Consider the following 15425-nt stretch of genomic DNA (forward strand, 5'->3'; position numbering starts at 1 on the left):
TTCTCACTGAAATCTGAGAGGTTTTTTCCCCTTTGGGTCCAGTCCTAAAAAGACTAGATTTTCATACTTCAGAAGCAGAAAGGATATGTTTAGATCATTAAGGCTTCCTCCAACATTGAACTATCCATAATTGACTTCCTTTCTAAAGTCTGACTGATGTATCATTCATTAAGTCATTTATTAGACAAATATTTTACAGAACATCAGCTATAAGCAAGACTGGAAAAAATAAACATATAGGTCCATTAACTGTATAAGATTAATACATAAAAGGAAAGCTAAATGTTTATACAAATGTGACCTAAGACAGATACAAAAACTAGGAAATAAAGCTTGTCAACGTAAGAGAGGTAGTAATTTGTGAGTACCAATTAAAAAACAATTTTTTCCACAGGCTGTGGTGGCACATGCCTGTAGTCCCAGCTTCTAGCGGGGCTGAGGTGGGAGGACCACTTGAGCCCAGGAATTCAAGGCTAGCCTGGGCAACACAGCAAGACCACATATCTGTGGAATTAAAAAAAAAAGGGCACGGGATGGGGGGGGAAGGATTTGCTAAGAGTGGAGAATACTTATATTACAAATAATAATAAAGAGGATGAGTAAACTTAAAAAAAAAACTTTTAGCATAACTAAATGAGAAACTGTGGGAACCTAACAGTTTTGTTCTGATAACTCTTCCTTATAATCCAATACAGGATCATAAGGCAAATCTGACAAAGGGGCAGAGAAGGGCGGGCTGGTGGAATGAGATGTTGTGAGTAAACGTAATAGACCCATTTGGGTCACTGCTGCCTCAGCCTGCCTGAAATGATTATATACCTAGAGAGGCTGAAAAGAATTTAAAGATAACTCAGAGCAAAGAAAGCACAAGGTTTCTTGGCCATCCTTGCTTGAAAGGGATCTGGGTATCTTGAATTTCTTGACAGGTCCCTGTCTTCTAAGTCTTGCCTGCATGGTTAGGCCCCTGCAAATGGGAATCTGAAAGGGCTGAGTTTGAGACAATGATATGAGCATGAAGCCTACCTAGTAGGGTCTACAAGGACAAGAGATGGCTAAAAGAAAAATAATAAAAGAAAAAGGAGAAGTCTTGAAAATCTATGTGTATAAAACTCAACCCAAACGATTTTTACAACCATAAAGCTTTATCATCTAAGTACGCAAAGGATGAACCAATCCCCACTGTCTCCTTTTTCCACAAAATACAAGATGTTACACAATTCCCGTTATAGGGACCACTAGAAAGGAATATTTAGTTGAAAATACAGTTAAAAAGGAATTTGGATTCAAAGTCATCAGAGTACCAATTTAAAAATAATTTTCCTAAACATATTTTGACAAAGGCCACAGGAACACTTGTGACATTGTTCAAATGCCCAATGGCAAGACTTCTGATGAGACCCAACAGGTCACATTAAATCAATAGAATATCTTATAAATAAAGCCAATATGACTAAATTCAAAGCATATCACATGAAGTACTTCATGTACAATACAAACCTAGTTTAATAAATAAAAGAAACGCAGGTGACTGCCCTCTGGGAGAATATTCAGTTCCTGACGATGGCCTGTTCAAAGTCTTCTCTGAGACTCCACTGCCACTTCTACCTGGGCAAGCCTAATGGTACGGCCGTGAAGTTTATAGCCGTCTTGCCTTACTAACGCCACGGTGCCAGGCTGCACCCCAACACCAGCCGGCACATGACAGATGAGTTCATGCTGATGAGGATCATATTTGTCACCAATGGGTGTTAGCTTCTCCAAGCCATGTTTGGCAAACACACTTTTCAGCTTTGCTTCTAAAAGTGACAACCCTCGGAAGACCTTCTCCAAAGTGAGCTTCTGGTCCCCAGGCTCTGATTCTTCAGAAATGCACTCTGTAGTCTTCTCCAGGATGTCTGCCACCTCCACCAAGTCCTTACAGAAACTCTGGATTCCTGCAGAGAAACCAGGTATTTTTTATTGTTTGTGAGGAAATCACTCTTCCCTTGGGGGACGGCCTGGTGAGGTGGCTGGTATACTGGGTAGCCCAGAAAGTGGACAGGGTGCCACACAGGACTCAGATATCATCACTGATTACCACCCCGACCCAACTGACAAGTTAGTGTCTCTCTCGGAAGGCAAATATGACTAGGTATCCCACCAAGAAATAGAAGAGATGGGTAGAACTCAAGAACTAGGTAAGACTATACAATAGGCTCAAAAATCTGTCCTTTTAAAACAAGTATTTTTATGCATCTTGAATTTTTGTTGCTATTCACCTTTAGTATTGAGTTACGAGCATTTTGAAAATTCCTGCCTATCTCAGTTATGCTAAGTCATACATCCTCAACAGAGACAAGATATTAATATTTCATGGGGAGAGACTTTGCAACAATTAAAAAAGCAAGTTGACCACATTATGCGAAGCGGTGTCAAGACTGGTTTATTCTTGAGGACCAGCTTAATAGGACAGGAATGTGAGACACATCCACAGATGAGGCAAGTCTACTATCAAGCTGCTGCAGATGGGCCACAAAACTTGTCTGATCTTCTGAGTCCCACGAACTGTTATAAGGCAAATGTAAACTCAATTGTTGAGAAATCCCATTACTCCCAATTCTAGAACTGGATTTTTCTTACAGAAATGAGGATAAGGAATACCATCATCAGACAGCTCTGGGGGCTGGTGAGAGGCAAGGACTTTACTGATCTGATTTCCCAGACTTACTGCCTGGATGGGAGGGAAACACTGATAGAGGTAGGAATTCTATTGTCAATTTGAGGGGGACAGAGATCCATTATAGCTTCTTGAGGAAAACAAATAGAAATGTGATTCAAATTAGACAGCATATATAATGAATTTGGAGTACTGGGGGGCAAATGAATCGGGGGCAAAGAAAGAACTAAGAGCCAATTGAAGTGATTTGGGTATGATATGGTCGGATCTGGTATAGGAAAGGAGGCAACAGAGAGGAAGAGTGTAAACAGGAGGTATTTCCAGGGAACCAGGCTTTGCGTGATCAAATTTTCACAAGATAGCCCCTCTTGCCACCCTCCATTAGGGATGGCAGCCATAGAATACATTAATGGCTGTTAACAGATCAGCTGTAAATGAGATTAGCTAAAGGCTTGAAAAGTATGCTGATAAGATTAGACTTCTACTCAAGAGTAAAACAAGTTCTGTTCTGATAAAGATCAATCAGGAATAGCAAAGGCACCCCATGGCTATTCAAAGGAAGACAATACTAGAATAAATTTTGACAGCAGTAAACTTCTGGGCTGACTTGTACATTGCCAGGTTAAGAAGAGACCTAGCTTTTAGTCAGTGAAGTTGTATGAATTTAAGTAAATAGAAGCATAGGTTCTCTTGTCTGTATAATGAGGGGTTCCATCTGATTCCATTCTAATTATTTTGTTACCTTAATAGATGGTTGGTGACTGACTGTATAATCTCGTAGAAAAGAAAAATGGGTCTTTGTGACCTGTTTAAGAGATGGTGGATTACTGAGACAAAACTATCCCTGGAAGGTCAGGTAATTGTCATGCTATATCCCTTAAAAGCATTTGACTTTTCTTCTATTTCCATGCTCACCCAATCATCTTCAATTTTCTAAGTATTTCTGGCCACTAGGAGGAAATGACCTAAGCAAATGACTTACGTGGCATCTTTTGCTAGGCACATTTTGCTCTGTAAGTTAATAATAAATAAATAAATAAGATTAACTAACAAATTCTTTTGAGTTTAGTTACTACGTATTTGTTCTCAGGAATCCTATTATGTACTCGCATAAACTGATACAAGCTGGCTCCTAACTCAAAGCTTGACTTATGCTTAAGCTCACCCACTGTGCTCTCCTCAAGCAGGCAATATAGCAGGAAGTTTACCCCGTTATCACAACTGGTCTATTTGCTACAGAGATTCCCTGTAGCTCAGAGCTCAGCGAACTTTTCTGTAAAAGGACATACATTAAGTATTTAGGCTTCATGAGAAAAAAGGAAAAATCAAGGATCTTATGTAGATGATTATGTAACAAGAGAAAACAAATTTCCATGAATTTTTTATGATGCAATCGAAAACTGTATTTATGGACTGATGGCAAGCTGTAGTTTGGTGAGCCCTGCTATAAGATTGGAAATAAGAGACTAAAACTTGGACAAAAGATCAGGAATACAATTTGGAGGTCAGTACACTTGAAGCCTTAATACACAGCACTGAGTGAAAAGCAGGTTATGCCAAAGCACGGGAGAGAGGACAGGAAAGAAGTGAATTCTGTGTACAAATAGCAGGTAAAAGGGAACAGGAAGGAGCATGATACAGAAGAATGGACCGGATAACATCCAAGTGCCCAGGAAGCTTTTTCGTTCTATCTGTGGGGAAAGTACAATGCTCCATAGTAAGCTGTAAGTACAGGAAGTAGTCACAGATTTGCCCTTTAACCTTGAATCCCTGTGACTCAACTAACAGTGTCATGGACACCTGTAGAACAAGATGTGGTGTGTTAAGGGAAATTTTTCTGAAACAGACTTTGAAATGGACCAAAAAGATTATTAAATGTCTTTCATGAAAAAATAGATGGAGTCCAGCACAGCCTTCATGGTAATCTGACTTTGGGGTCTGAGCCTTTGTCTTTGAGGTGCTTTATAACTCAGTAAGTTGTAGAGTACTAACAGCAAGCAAATGACTCTTGTCCATAGTAGTGCAAACTGTCTGGTGGAGATACAGTTGATTATTGCCCTATGGATATAGATCAAGTTTTCTTCCATTAGGCATATTTCAGCATTCCTGATTGCCTACATGTTTGTTCTTTGGATTTTCCTCTAATATCTCAATGATTCACTTGTTCAATAATGAGCTAAACAGAATTGTTTGAATAAGCACTAGAATGTTAACTGTAATACTTACATGTTTGGAAAATAAACAAAGGTTTGATCAATATAAAGGCCAGCATTATTTTAGCAAATAGTTGACTTGACACCATTCCTGATTAGCAACACAGAAAGCCTGGGGGATGGTGGAAGGGCAGGGGAGGGATCAGTTAAAGACCCAGATGTGCTTGCACTATGCTCAGTTTGCGGGACTACTAGTAAGTGTCCCTACGCTGAAAGACATTTTTATTGTGAATAAATGTCTCACCAAATATCTTGGCATCTTCCACACATCTCTGGGTTCGCCTCTTTATGTTTTCACAGTCGGCTACAGCTCTCTGGTATCTCACCTGAACATCAAAAGCAAAGTCAAAAGAATGAAAAAAGATAATGCTTATTGGTAAAAAAAGAATGTTTTTGCTTACTTTACAAATTTCATCCTTGTGATAGTTTTTTTTTTTTTTTTTGATTCAGAGTCTTGCTCTGCTGCTCAGGGTAGAGGGCAGTGGTGTCCTCATAACTCACTGCAACCACAAACTCCTGGGCTCAAGTGATCCTCTTGCCTCAGCCTCTGGAATAGCTAGGACTACAGGTGTGTGCCACAATGCCCCGCTAATTTTTCTATTTTTAGTAGAGATGGGGTCTTGCTATTGCTCAGGCTGGTCTCAAGCCCCTGAGCTCAAGCGATCCTCCCACCTTGGCCTCCCAGAGTGCTAGGATTATAGGCATGAGCCACCATGCCCAGCCGTGATAGGTTTTTTTTTTTTTTTTTTTTTTTTTGAGACAGAGTCTCTCTCTGTTGCCCGGGCTAGAGTGAGTGCCGTGGCGACAGCCTAGCTCACAGCAACCTCAAACTCCTGGGCTTAAGCGATCCTACTGCCTCAGCCTCCCGAGTAGCTGGGACTACAGGCATGAGCCACCATGCCTGGCTAATTTTTTTGTATATATATATTTTAGTTGTCCATATAATTTCTTTCTATTTTTTAGTAGAGATGGGGTCTCACTCTTGCTCAGGCTGGTCTCGAACTCCTGACCTCGAGCGATCCACCCGCCTCGGCCTCCCAGAGTGCTAGGATTACAGGCGTGAGCCACCGCGCCCGGCCAAGCCGTGATAGGTTTTTATTTTATTTTATTTTTTTTATTTTATTTTTTATTTTTATTTTTTTTTTTTTTTGTTGAGACAGAGTCTCACTTTGTTGCCCAGGCTAGAGTGAGTGCCGTGGCGTCAGCTTAGCTCACAGCAACCTCAGACTCCTCGGCTTAAGCGATCCTACTGCCTCAGCCTCCCGAGTAGCTGGGACTACAGGCATGCGCCACTATGCCCGGCTAATTTTTTCTATATAGATTTTTAGTTGTCCATATAATGTCTTTCTATTTTTAGTAGAGACGGGGTCTCGCTCAGGCTGGTCTCGAACTCCTGACCTTGAGCAATCCACCCGCCTCGGCCTCCCAGAGTGCTAGGATTACAGGCGTGAGCCACCGCGCCCGGCCTGTGATAGGTTTTTATATAACAAACTAGGAGTTGTAGAAATCTTAGATTGGCCACTCCAAATCCTCAGCCAAAGCAGAAACCTACTCTTTAGCAGCCCTGATAAGTCAGTCATTTAGCCTCCCAGTTTGAACAAAACAATTTTCAAGCTCATTATCTTGAGAAAAACCCTTTTTCTTCCCACATTCAGCTAATACTGCCAACCTCTACCTTTCTTTCATTGCATTGAACTCTAGGACAAGTGAGAATAAGTTTTAAAAGTATGTCATCTATTTGAAGGCAGTTGTTTTAGCCCCTTTAGTCCTCTTCTCTTTCATTCTTACAATTCCTGGTTCCTTCAGTTGCTCTCCAAGACATGCTTTCCAGCCTTCTTACCGTTCTGGATGGTCTTGCTTTGGGATTACTCTGGTGCATCTATCTCCCCCCAAGTGTGTCCGTCAGCCCAGGACTGAGTCCAGTATGCCAGGTGTGGTCAGATCAGTAAAGAATAACAGTCAGTGACTCACATGTTCAATGAACGTTTATTGTCTCCTCCAGGCCAGGCACTATACCTCCTTTAGACTGCCAAAACATCAGATATCTAAGTGCTGTGGCACAACAGGGAACTGGAAAGAGATGATTCTCCTTAGCCAGTGGCCTTTTTGAACCACTACAAAGATTTTTTCTGTCTAGTATACTGAGCAAGAGAGTGGAAGAGGGGTGACGGGTGCATAAAGAGCCAATTAGAGGAAACTTCATTTTAAAAATGGACACACAAAACTTTACTTGGACATTTAAACCAGAGAGAGAGGATATGGAGAACAGATGATATAAAATTTACTCACTGTTAAATCTTGGACTTCCTTCTCCAGTTTAACAGCTTTTATCCTTAAGGCTCGTTCGGCAAGGGAGGGCCCAAGCTCATCAGGGGGGTCCTCGGAACTGCAGTCCTCACCAGCAGTTCTCTGGGTGGCAGTGCTGAATGGAAGTAGCCAGCCCCTAAAGTGGGAATGAGGTTGCACATAATCAAGAAATGACATCATAAAAGCCCAAAATTATAACAAAATTTAGAGACCATAAGGTTCCCAGACTGACTCTCTAGAGAAAGTGTTTTCAGTTACAGTAACTAATGAACATTTGCGAAGCCCTTACTACGTAACAGACAGTTTTACCTGAATCATCTTTTCATCTAACATGTGAAATAAATACTACTATTATCTCTATTTTATAGATGAGAAAACTGACACTGAGAGGCTTAAGACTTAATGACTTTCTCAAGATCACATAGCTAGCATTCTGCTGACTCAGGATACTGAGCATCAAGCAGTAGAAACAGCCATAAGTATATACACAAAAGTCAGCAAAGAGGAAACCAAGTGCTAATACCCAGAACCAGAGGGGCAATATCAGAAGCGGGAATTAAAAAACACAAAGTCATATAGTTCTGATTCAATCTTTCATTTTACAGATGGGAAAAATTAAGTCCAGTAAAGGGACCTTATCAAATTGGAGTGAAGCTTAAAATTTTAAGCCTTCTTGACTACAAGGTATATTATGGCTTTTAGGTATGAGAATCTGTGCTAAGAAAGAGAAATTCTGAGTTGGGAACTCACCTGAATGTAAAATCAAGTCAATGAAATACTTATAGATCTTATATTCACTAGTTATGCAATCTAAAATTCTGTATAGCTCAAATATTTGATATTTAGTTCAGTTTACACACGGAGAAATTTAGGCTAGGGGCTAGGTTATAGATCTTGAACTGCGGCAGTTTTGACCCCTAGTTCAAGGAAGTCTCCATTACACATCTTGGGTCCTCATAATTTGATTTCAAGTAAAATTATCAGGAAAATCAACCAGTGAGTACAGGAGCTCCTTAAAACAAATAGCTAGCTTATTTATACAAACTGCCACATATTGGAGAGTGGTCATTGAAGTGACAGCGGAGTAAAGATTTAAAGTAGGTAAAGGAGTTTTCTTTAAAAAAGAAGGGCATTCTGGCAGAGCAAACAGCTAATTTAAAGGTGTAGACAAGAGGACTTTTATCTTCTACACTTTCTGGGCTGGTCTTGAACTTAATTATTATGATCTAGTGTCTGATTATACAAGGTTCCAAATTTTTGGTTCAGAAAATACGGTCACCACAGATCTTGGCAAATTACACAGGGTCAGATATCTCCTTCCCTCTAAAAAAACCACATTTACCCAACTGAAAGCAGGTCAAAATATTTTCAGGGCCTCTTTGGGAGGCCAAGGTGGGAGGATTGCTTGATGCCAGGAGTTTGAGACCAGACTGGGCAACATAGCAAGATCCTGTCTCTACAAAAATTAGGAAAAAAAAAAAAATTCTCAGGGCCAGTTAAAAGAGAAAATAGTCAGAACTCAGACGGAGAAAAAGAGGGGATTTACAGCCAATCCCAAATTCCTGCTGTTTCAGAACTGGAGTCGGGGGGAATCTATCAGAAGGAACCATTTTTCCTCTGGTCATTTCCCTATATCACCAACAAACTGTCCAAAGACTTGGGAAAAAACCCAAACCAAACCAAACCTAACCAAACCCCAAACTCTGAATTCAACCCCTCACCTAAGTGCTAGGGAGGAGTGTTGGGTCTGGTGTGTTAAGATAAAAAAGCCAGCTCCCACCCTCCAACCCCGCAGCTTCATTTACAATCTGGAGGTCCAACTCAGTGATTTTTTTTATTCTCTTTTCCTAGGAAGAAATAGTCTATGGGAAATAATTAACATCTCTCATTAAATAAAAGCGCAGATTCTGGAGCTCTGACTGATTCTACCACTTCCCAAGTATTTTTAAGTTTGGAAAAGTTACTCGACTTTTCTAAACCTCAGTCTCCTCAAAGAGTAAACAGGGAATGATAAAAAGAACTACCCATAGTTTTGCAGTCGGCATGGCATGGTAAGCGACCAATAAAAGTCGCCCATGGATAAAAGCAGCAACTGGAACTTCGCAGTCTACCCCAAGGCACAGGGAAGGGCTGTAAGAAGAAATCAAGTCCAACGCCCTCCTCTTACCAACAGGTAAAATAATGCCCAGATAAAGGAGATGGGCCAGGCGTGGGGTCTCACGGAGTCGGGAGAAAGAACCCGCAGATACCAAAGGGGAGAAAAGGCGGGGAAATAGGTGCATCCCCAATTCAATCGATGCGTGGGGCTTAAGAGACTTGCCACCGCCCAGGACATGACCTTGGATCTTCCCACCTTTCTCGACCTGGGAAAAAGGCGCCGCAGTGGGCCTCAGTTTCCCCATCTGTAGAATGGAGCCGTGAGCGCGCTCGGTCGCAGAGGCCGAGAGACTCGGTGCGTCCTCTCGCCTGCCCAAGTCTCACCCTCCAGCCCACAAACACCCCGCCAGCCAGGTCGTCCCTCATAGGCCTCCCGCCCCCGAGCCCCCTGCCTGCAATGCTTACCTGCTCTCCCACGCTGTGCTCCAGGCCAGGAGGCGCTGCCCCCGCCGCCGGACCGCCCACAGCGACCGCACGGCCATGTTCCCGATTCGGGCTGACGGAGGCAGCGCACGCGCAATTACTCCAAGCGAAAAGACGCGCCCACTTAGAAACCACGCTTCCCGGCAGCCTTTGCAGGCGTTTCCCTCTCAGGGCTTCCGGACAGGAACGGTTTATTTCCGGTTTTCCTGTGTGCGGCAGTTCCCTCATCCGGTCCTCCGGCTCGAACGCAACACTTCCGGTTCTCAGCGTGTTGGGCGGGTAGGACCCGGCCCTGTCTTAAGTAGGCGCGGGGTTCACGGGGAACAAAGCTGGTCATGCCTGTGCACTCGTGGAGTTTACATGACGTTGTAAACAATAAATGCCAGGGAGATACAAAGTCAAAATATGAGTGGTGTTTAAAGGCGAGAAGCATGGTGCTGCGGGAGCCTAGAATACAAATATGGCCGAGTGTGGGATGTTTTACCAAAGGAAGGAGTTTTTTGAGCTGAAACAAGGAAGAAAGAACTCAGGCAGAGGAAAACATCACCTGCAATGGCCCCGAGAAGAGGAAAGCGTATTGCATGTAAGGGACTGAAATACATGGTAACATAGGACTTGTAGTTAGGTGAAGCCAGAGCACGTGAACAATTTAAGACATTGCATCCTGAACCGTTACCCATCACTCTTTCCTATTTTTTCCTACAATGCCCTTTTTTTCTGACTTAACTTTTTTAATGGTGTTATCGTCTCGTTTCCTCTCACTAAAATACAATCTTCATTAAGACAAGTATTTTTGTCCTTTCCTATTGAGCAGTGCCTTAATGTAGGTGTTCAAATTTTTTTTGCTGAGTGAAATTTAGTTTTATTCTGATTGCAGTAGGAACACATCACAATTTTTATGTGTTTATGTTATATTTTATTTTTTTTTGAGACAGGTTCTTGGCCTGTTCCCTGGGCTACAGTGCAGTGGCGTCATTATAGCTCACTGCAACCTCAAACTGCTGGGCTCAAGTGATCCTCCTGCCTCAGCCTACCAAGTAGCTGGGAACACAGGGGCTTGCCATCTTGCCAGCTAGCCTTTACATGTTTAAAGAGTCACTTTGCTGTATGGAGGAGCTTACAAGGTGTTAAGAGGTAGGGAAGACAATATGTTGTAATGGCCCAGGCAAGAGAGAGGTGGTGCTCTGTCCTGGGATCACCTCAATAGAGAGAACTTCATAACCACCAATCCAAAGTAGCTGTGTCCAGCACCCTTTTTGTTTCTTAGTATTTTGTTTTGCTTTCTTTTTGTTTCCCCAACTAGGGTGTGAGCTTCATGAGATGTCTGACTTGTTCACAGCTGATTTCTGACATCTAGTATAGTAGGCGCTCAGTAAGTATTTGTTGAATGAATGAATGAAGTTGGATGGTATCAGTGAAGACAGGAAGATGTGGATGAATTTTAGAGATTTAGGATGGAAAGCTGACAGGGTGTGAGGATGGACTGGTGATTGTGGTCCAGGGGACTTGGAATTGTAGGCTTAGTTACTGGATAGCCCCCCAGGAAAAAACAAAACGAAAACAAAAACACTTTAAAGTGACAAGAAGTATTCTTGAGCACTTGGTCTCACTATGACATGACTGACTTGTATTGTGTGAGATTTTTCTTTTTGGCTTGTCTGTGAGTTCCATGAGGACAGAGCTGGAGTATTTGCATCAGAGGCCCAGATACACCTTATATTTTCTTTTGGCCTTATGAGAAGGGTGACATGGCTTAGGGAGGTATTATGATCCCCTTTTACATATGGGAAAATTGAGGCTCAGAGAGGTTGGTGAATCTATGCAAGGTCCCCCACTGAGGATCCAGTGACACTAGAATTCTGACATACCAAACATTTGGCAGTGTTGGGAAGGATGGAGCTTCAGGTCCACCTTGGACCTGTGACCTGTATTTTGAAAGAATACAACCAAACAAGGCATCTTAACAAGCAAGAACAAAAACTGGATACACTTAGCCATTTTGCTTACATTTCTCCTAGCTGCCCAACCTATACCAAGTGTGCTGCACGCATACTTCCATCCGTTCATCTGTTTAAGTCCTAATGTGCTTCTGAATGCTGTAGTGCAAGGGGAAGGGGACACATGGATGAACTAGAGCTTTGGAATGAAGAGTAAGGGTTCTAGGGCCAGACTTGTGTTCAAGTGCTGGCTCCACCACTTCCTAACTATGTGAGCTTGTGCAGGTTACCTGACCTCTCTGGGCTTCCATTTTTGGAACTGTGAAAACTGGGATAATACAACCTATATCACAGGGTTTTAGTGAAGACTAAATCACCCAGAAAAGTGATTAGTTAGCACCAGGACTGGCTACATAATTTAAAGAGCAAAAGGATAATGCAGAACCCCTTCTTCAAAAATTATTAAGGCAACAGTAGAGCACTAAACCAAATGCACGTTCCTTCTAAGCGTTAGGGACCTGTGTGAATGCACAGGTTGCATGCCTATGAAGCTGGCCCTGGCTAATACAGTGCCTGACAGATGGTAAGTGTTGGATAAATATTAATTATTAATTATTAGGCTCCCTCCTTTCAAAAGTCCAAGATCTTTTGGTGGGAAAAGACACTTAACCCCAAAATAACTGCATAAGAATGAGTATGACAGACACTGAGGAAATAGTTGGAGTGTTGGGGGCCATTCCAGAATCCACATTTTAAAAAAGAACATTGACGGTGCAGAGTATGCGAGCTCCTTTGTCTCTGAAGACACTGAAGTGGAATTTAGATGAAAACTATCAGTTATGGATTGGTCGCCTTTTTGCTTTTGGTGGCTGTCATTACCACGTAAAAGTCATTTCTTCCTTGGTGGAAAGAACACAGGCTTTTGAGTCAGATATTTCTTATCTAATAATAAGAGCCACTATTGACTAAGCATTTCCTGTTTCTTGGACACTATGCAAGATGCTTCTTATGTATTATCTCATTGAATCCTCCCAGCCGTCTTGGGAGGAAAGTAACAATTGTTAACCCCGTTTTCACAGATGAGGAGAGCCCAGAGTCAGAAGAGGTCTTGTGACTTCTAAGGTCACCCAGCTGGTCAGCAGCAGAGGCAGGGCTCAAACCCAGCCTTATCTGGATCTAGGCTCATGACCCCTAAGTCCTATGCTTTGCCACTGATTAGCTGGGTGACCACTTGTCAGGTCTCCGGCCACCTCAGGGGGTGGTGAGATTTGAGTGAGGCTAAAGTATGGAAAGCCTTAGGTGGGGTAAAATACAGAAAGCCTCCAGCAAAGTGTCCAAAGGTAATTGTGGGATTTCCCTTCTCTCCTCCCCTGAGCTAAGCTTTGAGCTCTTAAGAGTTAAATGGTTTTTATCTTTATTGGAGGGAAATGTGTTGAAGACAGCCCCATAAAGTGCCTACAGTGTAGAGACAATAGTGAGTAGCACAGTAAGGGTACTGCCCGGGACTTGAGGTCCTTGCCCTATAAAAGTATCAAGTGTTTGTAAAAGGCTTAGCACCCATGTGGTGGAAATAAGTCACCATCCTCTTGGTTTTCCCTGATAGTTTTACTTTATACCAGATATGGAAGAGCAGACCAGTGGGCTTCTGATTGCAAGATGATGACTTCATTAGGATAAAGACATAGTGTCTTCCTGTTTACCTCAGTGTCATATAAAATAGGTAAAGGACTCGATTGCCAGAAATGACCCCACCCCACAATGTCTACGACATCCTGTGGACATTAGAACTCCATGCTCCTGTTATTGAGTACAACTGTGAGCTTAAAATATGTCAGCTACTGAACTTCTGGCTTCTGCATACTCAGATCTGATTTTAAAACATTCAGATGTAGAAGATTCTAGTAGCTGCACTCTGTCTAGCTCTAAAGCAAATGAGGAATGATTGTACAATTCGCATGTTCTCTATAGCTTTTGTTCACATTTATGCAGGCAGGGATAATGTTATTGATTGTTCAGCCCATTTGCCTTGCCCAGAGGTTGTCAGTAATGCCCAGCATGAATCCAGTTGGCACAAAGTGATCAGATGATCGAGTCTTGTGTCTTTACACTACACCACTGGTGTTTCAACACTGCCTTCCTTTGCTCTAAGGACTGGGAATGGGATGGAATGGCTTATTCACATGTGCTTTCATTTCTTCAGAAGGGAATGCTAAGACATCTAACAAAACCTTTACAACTGTGCAGCCTTCTGTCTCCCTCCACCCACATTTCCACCCTTTGTAAAGTCATAAGGATGCCCTCTGTTTTCCTATTCGCTTCTACTTCTTCCCTCCCCATATCCCCTAAAATCATGCAGACAATAAACGCTGGTCTTTTGGGTGCTCCAGAGAGCGGGGGCGACTTCCAGTCTTCTCCTGGCATCTCCTTGTGATAAAAGCATTTCCGCCTTAGGTGGACAAGCTGATATTTTCTTTGGAATGAAATCCTCATTCTATTTCTAGGTCTTCTTCATTTCCCATTCCTAAAGTACAGAAAGGCAAAACAAACCAGTTTGTTGAATTTGTTCTGGTGTGACTTGGATAAACACGTTTCACAGTACCTAGTTATATGATGATCTCCACTGGCCAAGTTAGAGACCCCTCCGATCCTCGTCCCCTCTCTCTTTCTGTGGCCCTAAGTCACTTTTCCATGCTAGTCTCTCTTGTCCCCTCATCCATTCTCAAAACAATAGCCAGAATGGTCTTTTAAAACTGTAATTCGTATTCCAAGACTCTTAGCTCAAAACTTTCCAATGACTTTCCATTATGTTAGAACAAAATCCATATTTCCTTCAGTGGCCTGCAAGGCTTTAGATAAAGGACTGGCAAACTACAGCCCATGGGCCAAATCCGGCCTGTTGCCTGTTTTTGTATAACCTATCAGCTAAGAATGGTTTTCACATATTCAAATGTTTGAAAAAAGTCAAAAGACGAAGAAGATTTCACGACATGTTAAAACTATATGACATTCAAATTTCAGTGCCCATAAATAAAGTTTTATTGGGACACAGGCTTATTCCTCATTTGTTTACATATTGTGTATGGCTTCCTTTGTGCTACGATGGCAGAGTTGAGTGGCTGTGGAACAGACCACATGGTCCACAAAGCCTAAAATAATTAAAATCTGGCCTTTCTAGAAAAAGTTGCTGACTGCTGGTGTAGATGATCTGGCCCCTAGCCGCTTACTTGTCTGATTTTCTCTCTTAATGCTTACGCTTTGTTCCCTTCGCTGGAATCATGTGGACCTTCTTGATGTTCTTCAAACATGTCAAGCTTTTTCCCACTTCAGGGACCTGGCACTTGCTTTTCTCTCTGCCTGGATCATCGTTCCCTCAGGCCCCCACATGGGTAACTCCCTCAAGCTCCATTCAGGCCTCTGCTTATGTGATCCCTCCTCGAAAGGGTCTTTGCTGCCACTGTGATTAAAACAGCCACCTCTGCCCCTGTCACCTTCTGTCCCTTTACCCTGTTCAAAGTTCCCACCAGTTTTTCAGACATTCTGTGCTACTGCCAGACAGGTCTCAGTGTCAACTTCAGCAGAGGCTTATTGAGCATCTCTGATGTGCTGGGCATTTGTTTTCAGGTCCTGCTATGGTCTGAATGTTTGTTTCCTCCAAAACTCATGTTGAAATTTAATCCCCAATGTGATAGTATTGAGAGGTGGGGCCTTTAAGAGGTGATTGGGTCCTGGGGG

General features: G+C 42.5%; 2 protein-coding genes across 2 annotated transcripts in view; both read right to left on the minus strand.

Annotated features, from left to right (window-relative positions):
* Window positions 1-1510: 1510 nt before the first annotated feature.
* GRPEL2 (GrpE like 2, mitochondrial) lies at window positions 1511-9827 on the minus strand. The gene is made up of 4 exons (XM_069484382.1): window positions 9739-9827; window positions 7159-7312; window positions 5114-5195; window positions 1511-1934 (listed from the first exon to the last, which is right to left on the minus strand). The coding sequence occupies exons 1-4, from the start codon at window positions 9813-9815 to the stop codon at window positions 1570-1572; spliced, it is 678 nt and encodes a 225-aa protein (XP_069340483.1). The 5' UTR covers window positions 9816-9827; the 3' UTR covers window positions 1511-1569.
* A 3831-nt stretch (window positions 9828-13658) lies between these two features.
* AFAP1L1 (actin filament associated protein 1 like 1) overlaps window positions 13659-15425 on the minus strand; it is a 58263-nt gene continuing 56496 nt past the window's right edge. Inside the window, exon 19 of the mRNA XM_069484384.1 lies at window positions 13659-14214. Coding sequence (XP_069340485.1) covers window positions 14191-14214 — 24 coding nt within the window. The 3' untranslated portion in view covers window positions 13659-14190. The remainder of the gene's footprint in view (window positions 14215-15425) is intronic.

Source organism: Eulemur rufifrons, chromosome 10 (assembly GCF_041146395.1).
Source record: "Eulemur rufifrons isolate Redbay chromosome 10, OSU_ERuf_1, whole genome shotgun sequence".
NCBI lineage: Eukaryota > Metazoa > Chordata > Mammalia > Primates > Lemuridae > Eulemur > Eulemur rufifrons.